Here is a 15,652-nt window from a genome sequence, read left to right as displayed (position 1 = left end):
AACCTATCCCCAGGTGCATGTGTTTGGTATATATATATATATATATATATATATATATATATATATATATATATATATATATATATATATATTTATATTAAATTTTAAGTGCCAATGATTGTCATATATATACATCAAACAAACATAACGGAGTAATGGATCAACAATTTCCTTACAGTATTATCCAAACAACACAAAATCACAACACAAAAGTCCCTCTCAAAACCGTTAACAACCATGTTGCTACAATTACATACATTTTTAAATCCTTTTGAGCTTGTGTTAGCAAATATTTATGGGATGCAAGCAACACGAGGAGATGAATGATGATGGTAAATCCACAAAGGTAGCAGAGGTAGAGAGAGGAAGGGCCGGGGACGAGCAACAGTATTTACAGGATCATACATTGGTCAAATTCAAAGTCCTGATGTGTCCAGGGACATATTTTCTGAGTTTATAAACATTATATACATTTAAAAAAAAACGAAAGAAGATGTTGTGATGCCAAAAAATATCGACGTAATCATAGTAGCATCGACGAGCTACGCTCCTGTACTTGGTATCATTACAGTGGATGTCAGGTGTAGATCCACCAATAGCGTTTGTTTACATTTTGACGCCGGTGAGCTACGGTGTGTAGTGAAGCATGTTTAGCTATTCCTCGTCCTGCAGGGATGATACTTGTAAGAAACTTTCTTTATTTGTCGCCATGGAGGCGAGGACTAGTGATTTAGAAGTACCGTATTTTCCGCACTATAAGGCGCACCGGATTATTAGCCGCACCTTCAATGAATTACATATTTCATAACTTTGTCCACCAATAAGCCGCCCCGGATTATAAGCCGCGCCTACGCTGCGCTAAAGGGAATGTCAAAAAAACAGTCAGATAGTTCAGTCAAACTTTAATAATATATTGAAAACCAGCGTTCTAACAACTCTGTCCCAAAATGTACGCAAATGTGCAATCACAAACATAGTAAAATTCAAAATGGTGTAGAGCAATAGCAACATAATGTTGCTCGAACGTTAATGTCACAACACACAAAATAAACATAGCGCTCACCTTCTGAAGTTATTCTTCATTCGTAAATCCTTCGAATTCTTCGTCTTCGGTGTCCGAATTGAAAAGTTGCGCAAGCGTGGGATCCAAAAATGGCCGGCTCCGTCTCGTCGAAGTCATCGGATTCAGTGTCGCTGTTGTTGTGCAGCAGTTCTGTGAATCCTGCCTTCCGGAAAGCTCGGACCACAGTTGTGACCGAAATATCTGCCCAGGCATTTACGATCCACTGGCAAATGTTGGCGTATGTCGTCCGGCGCTGTCTGCCCGTCTTAGTGAAGGTGTGTTCGCCTTCGGAGCTGTGTGAAAAAAGCCACCCGGCCTCTTCGCGTAAACTTCCCTTAACCACTCGCTCATCTTTTCTTCATCCATCCATCCCTTCGAGTTAGCTTTTATGATGACGCCGGCTGGAAAGGTCTCTTTTGGCAAGGTCTTCCTTTTGAATATCACCATGGGTGGAAGTTAGCATGGCAAGCTAGAACCACAGTGAAGGATGACTTCTCATTCCCTGTGGTGCGAATATTCACCGTACGTGCTCCCGTTCCACAGTGCGGTTCACAGGAATATCAGTTGCTGTGAAATACGGTAGTAATCCGTGTGCGGATGGAGAGATTGCGTCTTTTTATGAACCGAATCCTTGTCGCTTAGTAGGAGCCATTTTGTGGTCTTTACAGATGTAAACAGGAAATGAAACGTACGGTGATATCCGCGCGTTTTTTCTTCTTCTTCCGGGGGCGGGTGGTTGCTTACAGTAGAAGAAGAAGCGCTTCCTGTTCTATGGGGGCGGGTGCTTTCCTTGGCGGTTGCTTGCGTAGAAGAAGAAGCGCTTCCTGTTCTACCGGGAAAAAAGATGGCGGCTGTTTACCGAAGTTGCGAGATCGAAACTTTATGAAAATGAATCGTAATAAAGCGCACCGGGTTATAAGGCGCACTGTCAGCTTTTGAGAAAAATTGTGGTTTTTAGGTGCGCCTTATAGTGCGGAAAATACGGTAGCTAAAACACTGCCGACTGGGGACAAATAACTGGGCGCGGGGGTGACCGGTACATTTCAGAGGTGGTATAGTACCAAAAATTATTCATTAGTATCGCGGTACTATACTAATAGCGGTATATCGTACAACCCTATTCAATTGTCAACAATAATGATGTCACACCCACATTAAAAACGTTCAACAGGCTGTAGATTCTACAGTGTACAAACCAGAGATCCATAGTGTAAAAATGTCTCTGCAAAAATGTTGGCGATATTGTGACAAGCAGAAAAATGATATGAAATACATTTATAACAAATTTTAATGGACAAAATGTAATGACATTATGTTTTTATCATTAGTTTTTTTATTTTACATCTTGACAAGGGGGGGCTCTGCTTCACCTGCCTACCCTGACCGCACGTCCCTGGTACAAAATGTGTCAAACTGGCCTTGCGCATCTTTACTTTTTTTGCATGCAACCCTGACTGAAAAAAGTTTGGGCACTCGGCCTACACAATATATATTAGCTGTAAAAAGTTTTAACTGACGCTAATTGAGACAATGTGTTTTGTGTGTTTCCAACAGAAATGATTCCGGTGCAGTCATTTCTTGTGCTTTTTTGTTATAAATATTAATGGTCTTTTGAGAAGAAAAAAAAGCATTTGAAAAATTGTGCATGTTACGCTAAATAAATTAATGTCAGCCAGGTCTAAGAACTGACATTACAAAAAGACATTAACTGCCATAAAAGGATATTTGAAAAAAAAAAAAAAAAGATTTGCTCTCTTCTTTCCAGCAAGCCACACATTCTTAAGTGGGAACATGACTTCTTGGCCAACAAACTTCCTCTTAAGATGCTCATCTCCTGCATACTGTGACTAAGTGCAAAACTATCCAGCACATTTTACTAATGATTCGGTTTGAATTATTCGATTGATGATATCGGCATAATAAACTGGTACAACATGCTCCGAAAAGGTCAGTGTGATCAATGTGAGGATTTTTGTTTGAACGCTGTTGTACACAAAAGGAATCCAGCAGTCACAAGGCAGCTTGGCCACGAGTGGAGTCTTATAAATAAAAAGGCCTGTAAGAAATGGAACCAGTCAAGGCCTGTATAGCTGCAGGGAAAACACTCAATAACAAATTTGAGGAATTTGTCAGAAAGGATATCCTGAACTGTGTTGTACTTCTCAGTGGAACAATAACATCGGCTTTTATAATGTCTTCTCAAGCAGGGACTCTCAATTTTTGGGTCGCGTACCTTTTTTTCAGTGAGTCTTTGCCTTGCAAAAAAAAAGAAAAATAATCTTGTGAGGTAATTCTGAAGTGTTTTTTTATGTATATTATCCATTCTTCTATGAACAGTCCTTAAAGGGCCTCTCTAATGCTGACAACATTGGCACTTATTTCATAGTTCTGGACCTACAAATGTCTACATGTAAAATGCCCCCCAAAATGGAGAAAGTAATGATTGTAGAATTTTTTGGGTGAGTTTCAGCACATTTTGGAACACCCACTTTTAGCTTCAAAATGGGGGCAGGCCTCCAATCAGCCTGCTGATGTCACCTGCAAAAGACTAGAGGCAATTTCATGTTGCATACTATGTGTTTTAGTAGCATCTTAATTCCGAATCACCGTATTTTTGTGCAGAATTTGAAGGAATGATCAAATATGTCTGCCAGATGCATTGATGCAGGTTGTAGCAATACAACTAAATAGCTGTTGCCTTTATAAATGAGCTTCTTAAACAAGCTTAGCTGCTGTGCAGTCACTTTAGTGGGAAGCGACGTGTGATGATTAGTTCTTATTGTTTTACAAATGTTTTTAGTTTTTAGTTTTTAGCTCAATGCTTTCATGATGGTTTGTATGTTGAATGTATTTTATGTATTTGTACCTTGTTTTATTGTTGTACCTTGTTTTTACTGTTGTACTTCGTTTTACTGTTGAACCTTGTTTTTTAATGACTACTGCTGCAAACCAAATTGCCCCTCGGGGACAATAAAGATTTTCTAAGTCTAAGTCTAAGTCTAATAAGGGGTCAGCCTTCATTTGAAATGATGGGAATATTAGGAAAGTATGAACCTCTCCAGTCAAATTGACTCGCGCTAAAGAGGAGTGTAAATCGCAGCAATCATTTTAATGATTTTGACTTTGAAGAAGAAGCGTTTTGGTCAGTTTGGAAGGAAAAAAAATTAAAGACAAAAGCCAAATGTGAGAGAATGCATCCTCTTCTACTGATGTTTTCCTCTAACCTGACTCTCGCCAGATCCTTGTAGTTCGCTGAGCTCCACACAAGGATCTGGGCTCGAGGGCAATGCAAACTCCTTCAAGATAGCAAAAAATAATGAACCAATCAGGATCGCCGGGCGGGATTTCATAGATGTGACGTAGCGCCGAAGCGACTGTTTGATTCAAACAACATTGGCGGCACGCAGTGAGGAGTCGTGTGCTGACATTGATTCTGCTATTGCAACTGTTTTGTCGAATATTAATTCTTTAAGAGATGAACAGAGAACGGTTTTGAAGGCATTTATTGCTAGCAGGGATGTTTTGGCTCTTCGTCCATTCTGTTTTGGATTTCCCAGCGTGGCTCTCATCATTTCCATGTGAGTGGTTGAAGTAGCACGTCATTCAAGATAACGGACAAGTGGTTTATCCAATCACATACAATGTTTTTTTTTTTACAAGACCCCACCTTCTGAAATACATCTCCTATTGAAAAGTCCCAGATCCTTGTGTGGAGCTCAGCAAACTACAAGGATCTGGCGAGAGTCAGGTTAGTTTTCCTCCAGATGTTTGAGGAAATTCTGAAAGAGCGTGAGGAAACACAGGCTATGGTGTCCAACTCAAGCTCTGAAAACCTCAGGGAGTGAGCTCCTGTTGGTGCCCAGAGACAGGACCACACATGGTCAGACTGCGTTTCAGTTTTATGCACCGAAAATCTGGAATAGTCTTCTATAAGATGTGAGATGGGCCTCAACGTTGAAAATGTTCAAATCCAGGCTGAAAACACTTTAATTCTGTATATGACAACTGAAAGTATTTATATACCCTATTTGATTGATTTTAATTTGAATTATGCTTAATTTTATTATCATTTTATATTTTTATTTGTGCCTTTTTGTAATTTTTCATAAAGCATTTTGAATTGCCTTGTGTACAAATTGCCTATGGAAAAGGAGATTGGAGAGAAAATAAGTTTGGAAAATGGCAATTTCTTTTTTGCACTTTAATGTTAACCATATCGGTTTAAGTAACCATGGACATGGGCAACAAAACACAAGATTAAGTGATCTATATAATAGTTTTACATGTTTTTACCCACAATGTCTATGCGGAGAAATGGGCTCTAGTTCTGTAGATGACGTCACACCAAGAAAGGGCGCCATATCGAATCTGGCGATGAAAAAGTGGGCCAATCCAAACAGAGTTAGTTATTTACCCATTACTCAAAACATAATTGTTATCATTAAAATTGGGAAAAGACGGACAATGTGATTTATGTAATTATTGAACGTTATGAGGGTAAAATCATCGTGCAAATATGCTATTATTGGCCGCGTTGATTTGTTGTTAAATGACTATGAGGTCAAAGAGCGCTATGTTTTCTTTTACACTTTCTCATACACTCCAAACCAGCATTAAAGGCCTACTGAAACCCACTACTACCGACCACGCAGTCTGATAGTGTATATATCAATGATGAATCTTAACATTGCAACACATGCCAATACTGCCGGGTTAGTTTACTAAAGTGCAATTTTAAATTTTGCGCGAAATATCCTGCTGAAAACGTCTCGGTATGATGATGCCGGCACGCGACGTCACGGATTGTAGAGGACATTTTGGGACAGCATGGTGGCCAGCTATTAAGTCGTCTGTTTTCATCGCAAAATTCCACAGTATTCTGAAAATCTGTGTTAGTGAATCTTTTGCAATTTGTTCAATGAACAATGGAGACAGCAAAGAAGAAAGCTGTAGGTGGGAAGCGGTGTATTGCGGGCGGCTACAGCAACACAAACACAGCCGGTGTTTCATTATTTACATTCCCGAAAGATGACAGTCAAGCTGTACCATTGGCATGTGGAGAACTGGGACAACAGAGACTCTTACCAGGAGAACTTTGAGTTGGATACGCAGACACGGTACCGTGAGTACGCATGCAGCTGCGGCTTCCAAACATTTGATCGCTTGCCCGTACGTGCGTGCCGCTATGTGCATGTCACGTACGTAACTTTGGGGACTTTGGGGAAATATGTGCTGTATGAACTTTGGGGAGGTGAACGGTACTTTGGGCTGTGGGATTGAGTGTGTTGTGCAGGTGTTTGAGTTTTATTGGAGGGTTATATGGACGGGAGGGGGGAGGTGTTTGTTATGCGGGATTAATTTGTGGCATATTAAATATTAGCCTGGTTGTGTTGTGGCTAATAGAGTATATCTTGTGTTTATTTACTGTTTCAGTCATTCCCCACTGAATATCAGGTCCCACCCGCCTCAGACTCACAGCATCTTCCCTATCTGAATCGCTCCCACTGCCCTCTAGTCCTTCACTCTCACTTTCCTCATCCACAAATCTTTCATCCTCGCTCACATCAATGGGGAAATCGTCACTTTCTCGGTCCGAATCGCTCTCGCTGCTGGTGGCCATGATTGTAAACAATGTGCAGATGTGAGGAGCTCCACAACCTGTGACGTCACGCTACTCGTCTGCTACTTCCGGTAGAGGCAAGGCTTTTTTATCAGCGACCAAAAGTTGCGAACTTTATCGTCGATGTTCTCTACTAAATCCTTTCAGCAAAAATATGGCAATATCGCGAAATGATCAAGTATGACGCATAGAATGGACCTGCTATCCCCGTTTAAATAAGAAAACCGCATTTCAGTAGGCCTTTAAACGGCAGTAGGATTAAATAAGCAGTTCCTTTTCTTACCCCTTTTTGGAAATGTTGAATTGGTAACTGTAATTGTGTGATGTTCCTAAATGTAACTTTCATGTCTGAAAGGGAACCAGGCTTGAGCACAAGCAAAGTATCTGTGCATATTATGTATGTACACATGTAAAGGACAAGGACATTTAGGCCAATTCCCATCCCTAGTGTTGGGGTTCTCTTGTCTTGGAGCGCTCTATCCACTACATTGGCTGGTTTGAAATGGAAATGTCTTCTAAGCAAAAAGCCCTAGAAGGACTCCACCAGAACCTGACCAAGCAGTGTCAGTCCCTCTGCATTGACTACGTTCATTTAGTTCTGCATCACCATTACTGAGAAGCAAACCCAAGTTTCTCCTGCACCAGTGGACATCTGCCCACAACCAAAAAGTTCTCACTAAACGCCATTATATAATCAAGTTTTGACCAAGTTCTGTTGTTGCGTATTGCATGTGTTTTCTTTTCTTTTACGCAAAGTAAGCTTTGGACTATGTTATTGTTGTTATTCCGGGTTGTTTGGACTCTAGCTTTTGCTTTATGTTTCCTGTTGCATCATCGTAGGTTTTTTCTTGTTGTACGCCTTCTTTTGGTCCACTTCAGCGAGGCGCCAGCCGTGCTTGTTTGGTTCAGATATTAATATTTGTGTCATGGTGCTCTGAGTAAGCTTCTTTCCTTTTTTTGCAATGAAAACTATTTTTGACAGTACCTGCAAGGATGTCATTGCATTCTGGGGCCACACGCTTGTAGAGCACAGTGTGACACCTAGCAGCTTCAGTGAAACTCGTAAATCATCTCGCAAATCACTTTTGTTTGACCCTTTCATCATTATTTTTTGTAATGAAATCCATTTATAGTGACAGATGGCTCATCTCACCTGTTTGCTATGTTTGTGAGAATGTCATAGCAGAGAGATGCGGCTTGTCATGATGCGCATGCGTAACGTCAGTAAATGTACCGTATTTTCAGGATTATATACAGTATATAAGCCACACCCACTAAATTTCAAAAGAAAAAAAAATCCATATATTAGCCGCACCAGACGATAAACCGCACATATGTACATTGTAAGATTAGATATTTACACAGAAAGATTGTGTACATGTTTATGTATATACCTTAATTGTTTCCAAACGGCAGTAAAACGGCTGAGCAAACAAAACAGAAATCATTGTCATGGAAACCACTAGCTGCGGAAGCGAGTTCTCCAATCAGCTAAACAGACTCAATAACTCCATGGTGACATCTTGGTGAATTTACTGAGGAATTTGTGAAACTCTACCAATACAAAAAGAATGCCATCGTAAATTAATAATACTAACACAGACTCTTGTAAACGTGTTAGCATATAATCTAAAGCTGACGACGCGAGCTTGTTACATTACGATAACACGTACAAAAATGCATGAAAACACTACTATCAAACATGTGACAGTAGCGCCAATACTGTAAGTATGAATTGTTTTATTTATATTGTAAGGCTTACAAACATTGCTTGGAGTGATGAATGAAGAAACCATACAAGTAGAAACGCTATTGATGACTAGTAGACAGAACGACACTTGTACTTCCGGTTCAAGGCACGTAACAGAAAGAAATACTGTCGACTTTCAACCTGCAGCACCTGCAGTCAGCGGATTCGTCTAGAAGATGGCACCATAGCACAAACAACAACACACCTTTTCAGTCTCTGTGTCAGTGTTACTGCTATGTAAGTTTGTTGTACACACAACATTATGGTCATTAGCAAAGAACAATCCGTAGATTAGCCACACATTTGTATAAGCTGAGGAAATAAATAGTGGCTTATAGTCCAGAAAATAACGCAAATGAATAGATTAGTTACCATCATTAACACGTTTGTTTATATAATATATATATATATATATATATATATACACATATACGTACGTATGACATATATACACACTTACATATACATATATATATATATATATATATATATATATATATATATATATATATATATATATGTATACACACCTGTGTTTGTTTATGCAGACAGTAATAATACTGTGCAACTACATTCATTTCAGATTGTGGTCATCCGTCTACATTAAGCCCTTGCGTCATTCCTGTGAGCCATTTGAGGGACAAATTGATCAAATTGATCCAGCACTCTCTGCACTTCAGATACTGGCTTATTTGTTTCAGTAGAGTTAGTAAAGCGTTCACATCAAGAATAAATAAAGTTAATACATTTGCTTATGTTTCGCCTGTATATACAGTGCATCCGGAAAGTATCCACAGCGCTTCACTTTTTTCTGCATTTTGTCATGTTACATCCTTATTCCAAAATGGAATAAATTAATTTATATTAGAGATGTCCGATAATATCGGCTGATATTATCGGCCGATAAATGCGTTAAAATGTAATATCGGAAATTATCGGTATCGTTTTTTTTATTATCGGTATCGTTTTTTTTGTTTGTTTTTGTTTTTTTATTACATCAACATAAAAAACACAAGATACACTTACAATTAGTGCACCAACCCAAAAAAACCTCCCTCCCCCATTTACACTCATTCACACTCATTCACACAAAAGGGTTGTTTCTTTCTGTTATTAATATTCTGGTTCCTACATTATATATCAATATATATCAATACAGTCTGCAAGGGATACAGTCCGTAAGCACACATGTTTGTGCGTGCTGCTGGTCCACTCATAGTACTAACCTTTAACAGTTAATTTTACTAATTTTCATTAATTGCTAGTTTCTATGTAACTGTTTTTATATTGTTTTACTTTCTTTTTTATTAATTTTTTTAATTTTATTTATTTATCTTATTTTATAAAAAAAATTTAAAAGTACCTTATCTTCACCATACCTGGTTGTCCAAATTAGGCATAATAATGTGTTAATTCCACGACTGCATATATCGGTTGATATCGGTATCGGTTGATATCGGTATCGGTAATTAAAGAGTTGGACAATATCGGAATATCGGATATCGGCAAAAAGCCATTATCGGACATCCCTAATTTATATCCTCAAAATTTTACACACAATACCTCATAACGACAATGTGAAAAGATTTTTTTTTTTTTTAATATTGCAAACATATTTGAAAAACAAAAACAAAAAAAAACATCACAGGCACTCACAGCCTTTGCTCAATACTTTGTTAAGTTAAAGTACCAAGGATTGTCAAACACACACTTGGTGTGGTGAAATGTGTCCTCTGCATTTGACCCATCCCCTTGTTCACCCTTGGGAGGTGAGGGGAGCAGTGGGCAGCAGCGATGGCCGCGCCCGGGAATAATTTTTGGTGTTTTAACCCCCAATTCCAACCCTTGATGCTGAGTGCCAAGCAGGGAGGTAATGGGTCCCATTTTTATAGTCTTTGGTATGACTCGGCTGGGGTTTGAACTCACAACCTACAGATCTCAGGGCGTACACTCTAACCACTAGGCCAAACAAAGTCAAAAGTGCAGAACTACTAAATGTAAAAAAAAAACTATTGGCTTTGATTAAATTTATGTTTTTAGCACTTTAAACCACGTGTGCCCAGGGACTTATATCCTTAGATCAGTGGTTCTTAACCTGGGTTCGGTAAGTCGGCTTCAGGGGTTCGGCGGAGCCTCCGCCGCGGAGGTCAAGACACCCGACTCATTGTGTAAATAAAAACTTCTCCCTATCGGCGTATTATGGATACCCTCAAACAATGCTCCCTCTAATTTTCCATATGCGTGAGCAAACGCAAAAACTCCTTGAGCATTCAGTGGAGCACGTGAGCACACCTGTCTCAAACCTGACTAAATAACAAATTAAATGTTTTATTATTATAATCAAATGACAGCTGTCATTTCCATGAGATTATTTTCTAATATAAGTGTTTTGGCCCACTTACAATGACAATAACAACAAATATTGTTTTTCATGAGCTGTGTACTAGTATTGTATGTCTGGGTGGAAAACGAAGAAAAGGAACAGACTTTGCTGTGAAAATAAATGAATAATTTTATTTTATCATTTATAATTTAAAATGACATGAGAGTGGCACTTGCCAAGGTGAAGCCACGCATATCTGAACTGGTCTCTCAAAGGCAACAGCAGAAGTCACACTGATTTGCAGGTGTGTAATTTGTTGTGAGTTCACGCACTGTGTTGGTTTTGTTCTTTGAACAAGGTGATGTTCATGCACGGTTCATTTTGTGCACCAGTAAAAAAACATATAACTTTGCCTTGAATTCGAAAAAAAATATACATATATATTTTTCACTAAAGAAGCGTTCGGTGAATGTGCATATGAAACTGGTGGGGTTCGGTACCTCCAACAAGGTTAAGAACCACTGCCTTAGATTGTAAGCAATGAAAAAACCCACAAAGAAACCATTTTTTGTGATAATAAAAAAATAGTAATCTAATTTAAGGATTTAAGGAACTTTAATGTCAAACCAACACACAAGACGCATGCGATAGCAAAATTTTACTGTAGTATCGATCATATACTGATACTATACTTGGTATCGTTGCTGTCTATTTTTGTATCAATCCACCCACTCCTGATTACAGTGTGTAGTGTAGCATGTTTAGCTATTTATTGTCCTGTAGTCCTCCAGTGATCATGCTACATGAATGAAACGGAGGCGAGGATTAGTAATTTGTGATAAACTGTGCTCGCGAGAGAGGACACTGCATTATTGCGACAACAAACCAACAAAACCCCAAAAATATTTTGACTTTGACTAGGTTTGTGATAGATGACATAATCCATACTTGCCAACCTTGAGACCTCCGATTTCGAGAGGTGGGGGGTGGGGGGGGGGGCGTGGTCGGGGTGGGGCGTGGTCGGGGGCGTGGCTAAGAGGGGAGAAGTATATTTACAGCTAGAATTCACCAAGTCAAGTATTCCATATATATATATATATATATATATATATATATATATGTATATAAGAAATACTTGACTTTCAGTGAATTCTAGCTATATATATATTTATTTTATTATATATATATATATATATATATATATATATATATATATATATATATATATTATATATATATATATATATATAAAATAAAATAAATAAATAAATATATCTATATATATATATATATATATAATAAAATAAATAAATATATATATATATATAATAAAATAAATATATATATATATAATACAATAGATATATATATATATATATATATATAAATAAAAGAAATACTTGAATTTCAGTGTTCATTTATTTACACATATACACACACATAACACTCATCTACTCATTGTTGAGTTAAGGGTTGAATTGTCCATCCTTGTTCTATTCTCTGTCACTATTTTTCTAACCATGCTGAACACCCTTTCGCAGGTACCCAGAAAGGTTTCGAGTACCACCAAAAAAACTGAATCTCTGAAGACAGTATAAAAATCTGTGTTAAAAGTGTACAAATACTGTTTGTATAATAAGCATGTTATTGTTTACAAATGAGGGTTAAGAGTTCAGTACTAAAAAAAAAAAGAATGTGGCTTAAGTACTGTTTTTTAATTGAGCTGCTGTGCTATGTTTGTCTGTTGCCATCTCCTGGTTAATGTTGGCTATAGCGTACTGGGGTTACTTTTTGGTTGGCCAACGATTTACGTGGTGTTGCGCACCTGACGTCAAGTGTGTGAGTCTGTTCTGAAGTCTACAGTAAAGAGACGTACTTCATCACCTCGCCTGTTTATTGCCTCCAAATCAATATATTACAACAACATTGCTGTTTACGGCAGACAAACTGCTTTACGGTAGAATAAAACATGACTGCTGTTGTTGTGTGTTGTTACCGCGCTGGGAGGACGTTAATGAAACTGCCTAACAATAAACCCACATAAGAAACCAAGAACTCGCCCTCGATCATTCTACAGTTATAACGTGTTTGGGCAGGCATGCTGTTTATATTGTGGGAAAGCGGACGTGAATACAGGCTGTTGACACGTCACTCAGGTCCACATGGAGCTGGAGGGGGCGTGGCTTCCAGCTCCGCCTGAATTTCGGGAGATTTTCGGGAGAAAATTTGTCCCGGGAGGTTTTCGGGAGAGGCGCTGAATTTCGGGAGTCTCCCGGAAAATCCGGGAGGGTTGGCAAGTATGACATAAAACTGCTCCCCTAGCCACTGCAAACAAATGCCACAGATATATTTTAGTCCTGTGGGAAACATTACATTTGCGCAATACAGATTGGGAAATGCTGCTTTAAGGGAATCTGAGTGTGAGCTTCCGTTTCTCTCCATTTTTTCCACATAGACCAAACGTTTGCCTGGGACATCGCTGCCAAGAGGACCTTTAAAGGCTTACATTGTTGCCATGTCATGAGGCCGAGGACAAGAATAAAGAGAGCAGTGCATACCACATCGAGAACAAAAATGATGCTTGACTGTAGTTGAAAAAGCTCAAAGCAGTTATTATACTAAACCTCTGTACTCTAATCACACTTGGCCCAGCACAAAGCTCGGTATAGACAGAACTAAAACTTCAAATCAATGAAGAACTTGATCAGAACCATCCAAAACAAGACACCAATTGAGCAAGACTATGACTGATTCTGAGTCATGTTTATCGTCGTAACACAAAAGGTTTGTTTCTGGAATAGGGTGACCAACCATTCACTTGCAGCATGACTTAATGAGCCAATCGACAGTTACTCATCCAGTTGGCTGTCAGTGCCAACAACAAATCATCAACTGTCTCAATCAGCAAAGACAAAAGCTTCATTAGCCAGTATTTTGACACAAAAGACAACTGTAGGGAGAACAAGCCAACAAAGTGCAAATTTAGTACTGAAGCAATCCTATAATTACCCTGCAAGACACCCTAAGCTCATCTTCAAAAGAAGTTGTGTGGATGAAGATGACATTGCAGTCTTTAGGGAGTGACAAACACTTTCTCTTGAAACATGTACTTACTTTTTCCTCCTGAAGCATCCGTACATCCCTGCCTGCTGTACTAATGAGTCAAATCCTCTTAGTACAAAAAAAAGAATCCGGTTTGTCCAACGTGCAACTATCAAGATCCCTCAAACTGAGAAAGTGCAGAGAAACGATGACCTCCTCTCTGGAAGTCTGTGTGAGAAGATGCCTCTCGTCCCAAGCAAGGTCCACCCACTCACGAGGCTCCGCTGTAGTCAAATTACATACAGAATTCCCTTAAACCAAATGTTGGCAAAAAAGGAAGCAGAAGACCAAGCCAATGTTTAACCGCTCTCGTATTCATTCACATGTACAAATTCTTTGCAAATGACTCAGGATTTTGCACAAACACTTTTTTCCTTTGGTAGCGATCCTCTGAGGGCGACAGTACCGAGTTGGGATAAAGGGGAAACAATGGACTACATGACGAAGTGGCTAACTGCTGCATGCCTCGCTCCTCTCCTCCTGGTCACCATGGATGGTAATGCAGCAGAGGGAGGAGGGCCGCGGGAGGGAGGGGGGCGAGACTGCCCGCAAAACTTCCTTCGCTTTACTCCGTCAAACTTATTATATCCTGGATGAAAAGCCTGTGTCGAAAAAAAGCTCTCTTTCAATTTTGTAACTTGCCCCTTGTTTTGGACTTTTGAAGTGTTTTAGTGTAGTTTTTGTATACAATATTGGTATGACCAAAACTCATACTTGCCAATCTTGAGACCTCCGATTTCGGGAGGGGGGGGGGGCGTGGTTAAGAGGGGAGGAGTATATTTACAGCTAGAATTCACCAAGTCAAGTATTTCATATATATATATATATATATATATATATATATATATATATATATATATATATATATATATATATATATATATATATAAATATATATATATATAAGAAATACTTGAATTTCAGTTAATTCTAGCTATATATATATATATATATATATATATATATATATATATATATATATATATATATATATAAATAAGAGAAATACTTGAATTTCAGTGTTCATTTATTTACACATATACACACACATAACACTCATCTACTCATTGTTGAGTTAAGGGTTGAATTGTCCATCCTTGTTCTATTCTCTCTCACTATTTTTCTAACCATGCTGAACACCCTCTCTGATAATGCATTGTGCTTCGGCTCCTTGTTGTGTGCGCAGTTGTGCACTGCACTCTCTAAAAGCCCTAGATGTTATTGTCACATATGCATGTACAGTAGATGGCAGTATTTTCCTGTTTAAGAGTGTCACAACATTGCTGTTTACGGCAGACGAACTGCTTTACGGTAGACGAAAACGTGACTGCTGTTGTTGTGTGTTGTTGCCACGCTGGGAGGACGTTAATGAAACTGCCTAACAATAAACCCACATAAGAAACTAAGAACTCGCCCTCGATCATTCTACAGTTATAACGTGATTGGGCAGGCACGCTGTCTATATTGTGGGAAAGCGGACGTGAAAACAGGCTGTTGACACGTCACTCTGGTCCGCCTGAATTTCGGGAGATTTTCGGGAGAAAATTTGTCCCGGTAGGTTTTCGGGAGAAATGCTGAATTTCGGGAGTCTCCCGGAAAATCCGGGAGGGTTGGCAAGTATGCCAATACTGCCCCTGTAACTACTTGGTATTGGATCAATACCCAAATTTGTTGTATCACCCAAAACTAATGTGAAATAGCCAAACAACCAAATAAGTGTTTATTACATTTTAACAGTGGTGTGCCGTCAGGGCCAGCAAGGCCTTCTCTGCTGGCCTAACATTACCAGAAATC

At 38.9% G+C, this 15,652-nt stretch overlaps 1 protein-coding gene across 6 annotated transcripts in view; it reads right to left on the bottom strand.

The window, feature by feature from the left end:
• LOC133618868 (uncharacterized) overlaps positions 1-15,652 on the bottom strand; it is a 142,684-nt gene that overhangs the window by 78,278 nt on the left and 48,754 nt on the right. For 2 of the 6 annotated variants that reach the window (XM_061979647.2, XM_061979651.2), the window contains exon 1: positions 13,871-14,082. The exons of the other annotated variants lie outside the window; for them this stretch is intronic. In XM_061979647.2, coding sequence (XP_061835631.2) covers positions 13,871-13,888 — 18 coding nt within the window. In that variant the 5' untranslated portion in view covers positions 13,889-14,082. Of the gene's footprint in view, positions 1-13,870; positions 14,083-15,652 lie in introns of those variants that run through there. 6 annotated transcript variants of the gene reach the window in all.

Source organism: Nerophis lumbriciformis, linkage group LG19, assembly GCF_033978685.3.
Source record: "Nerophis lumbriciformis linkage group LG19, RoL_Nlum_v2.1, whole genome shotgun sequence".
Classification (NCBI taxonomy): domain Eukaryota; kingdom Metazoa; phylum Chordata; class Actinopteri; order Syngnathiformes; family Syngnathidae; genus Nerophis; species Nerophis lumbriciformis.
This window is presented reverse-complemented; position numbering and strand designations above follow the sequence as displayed.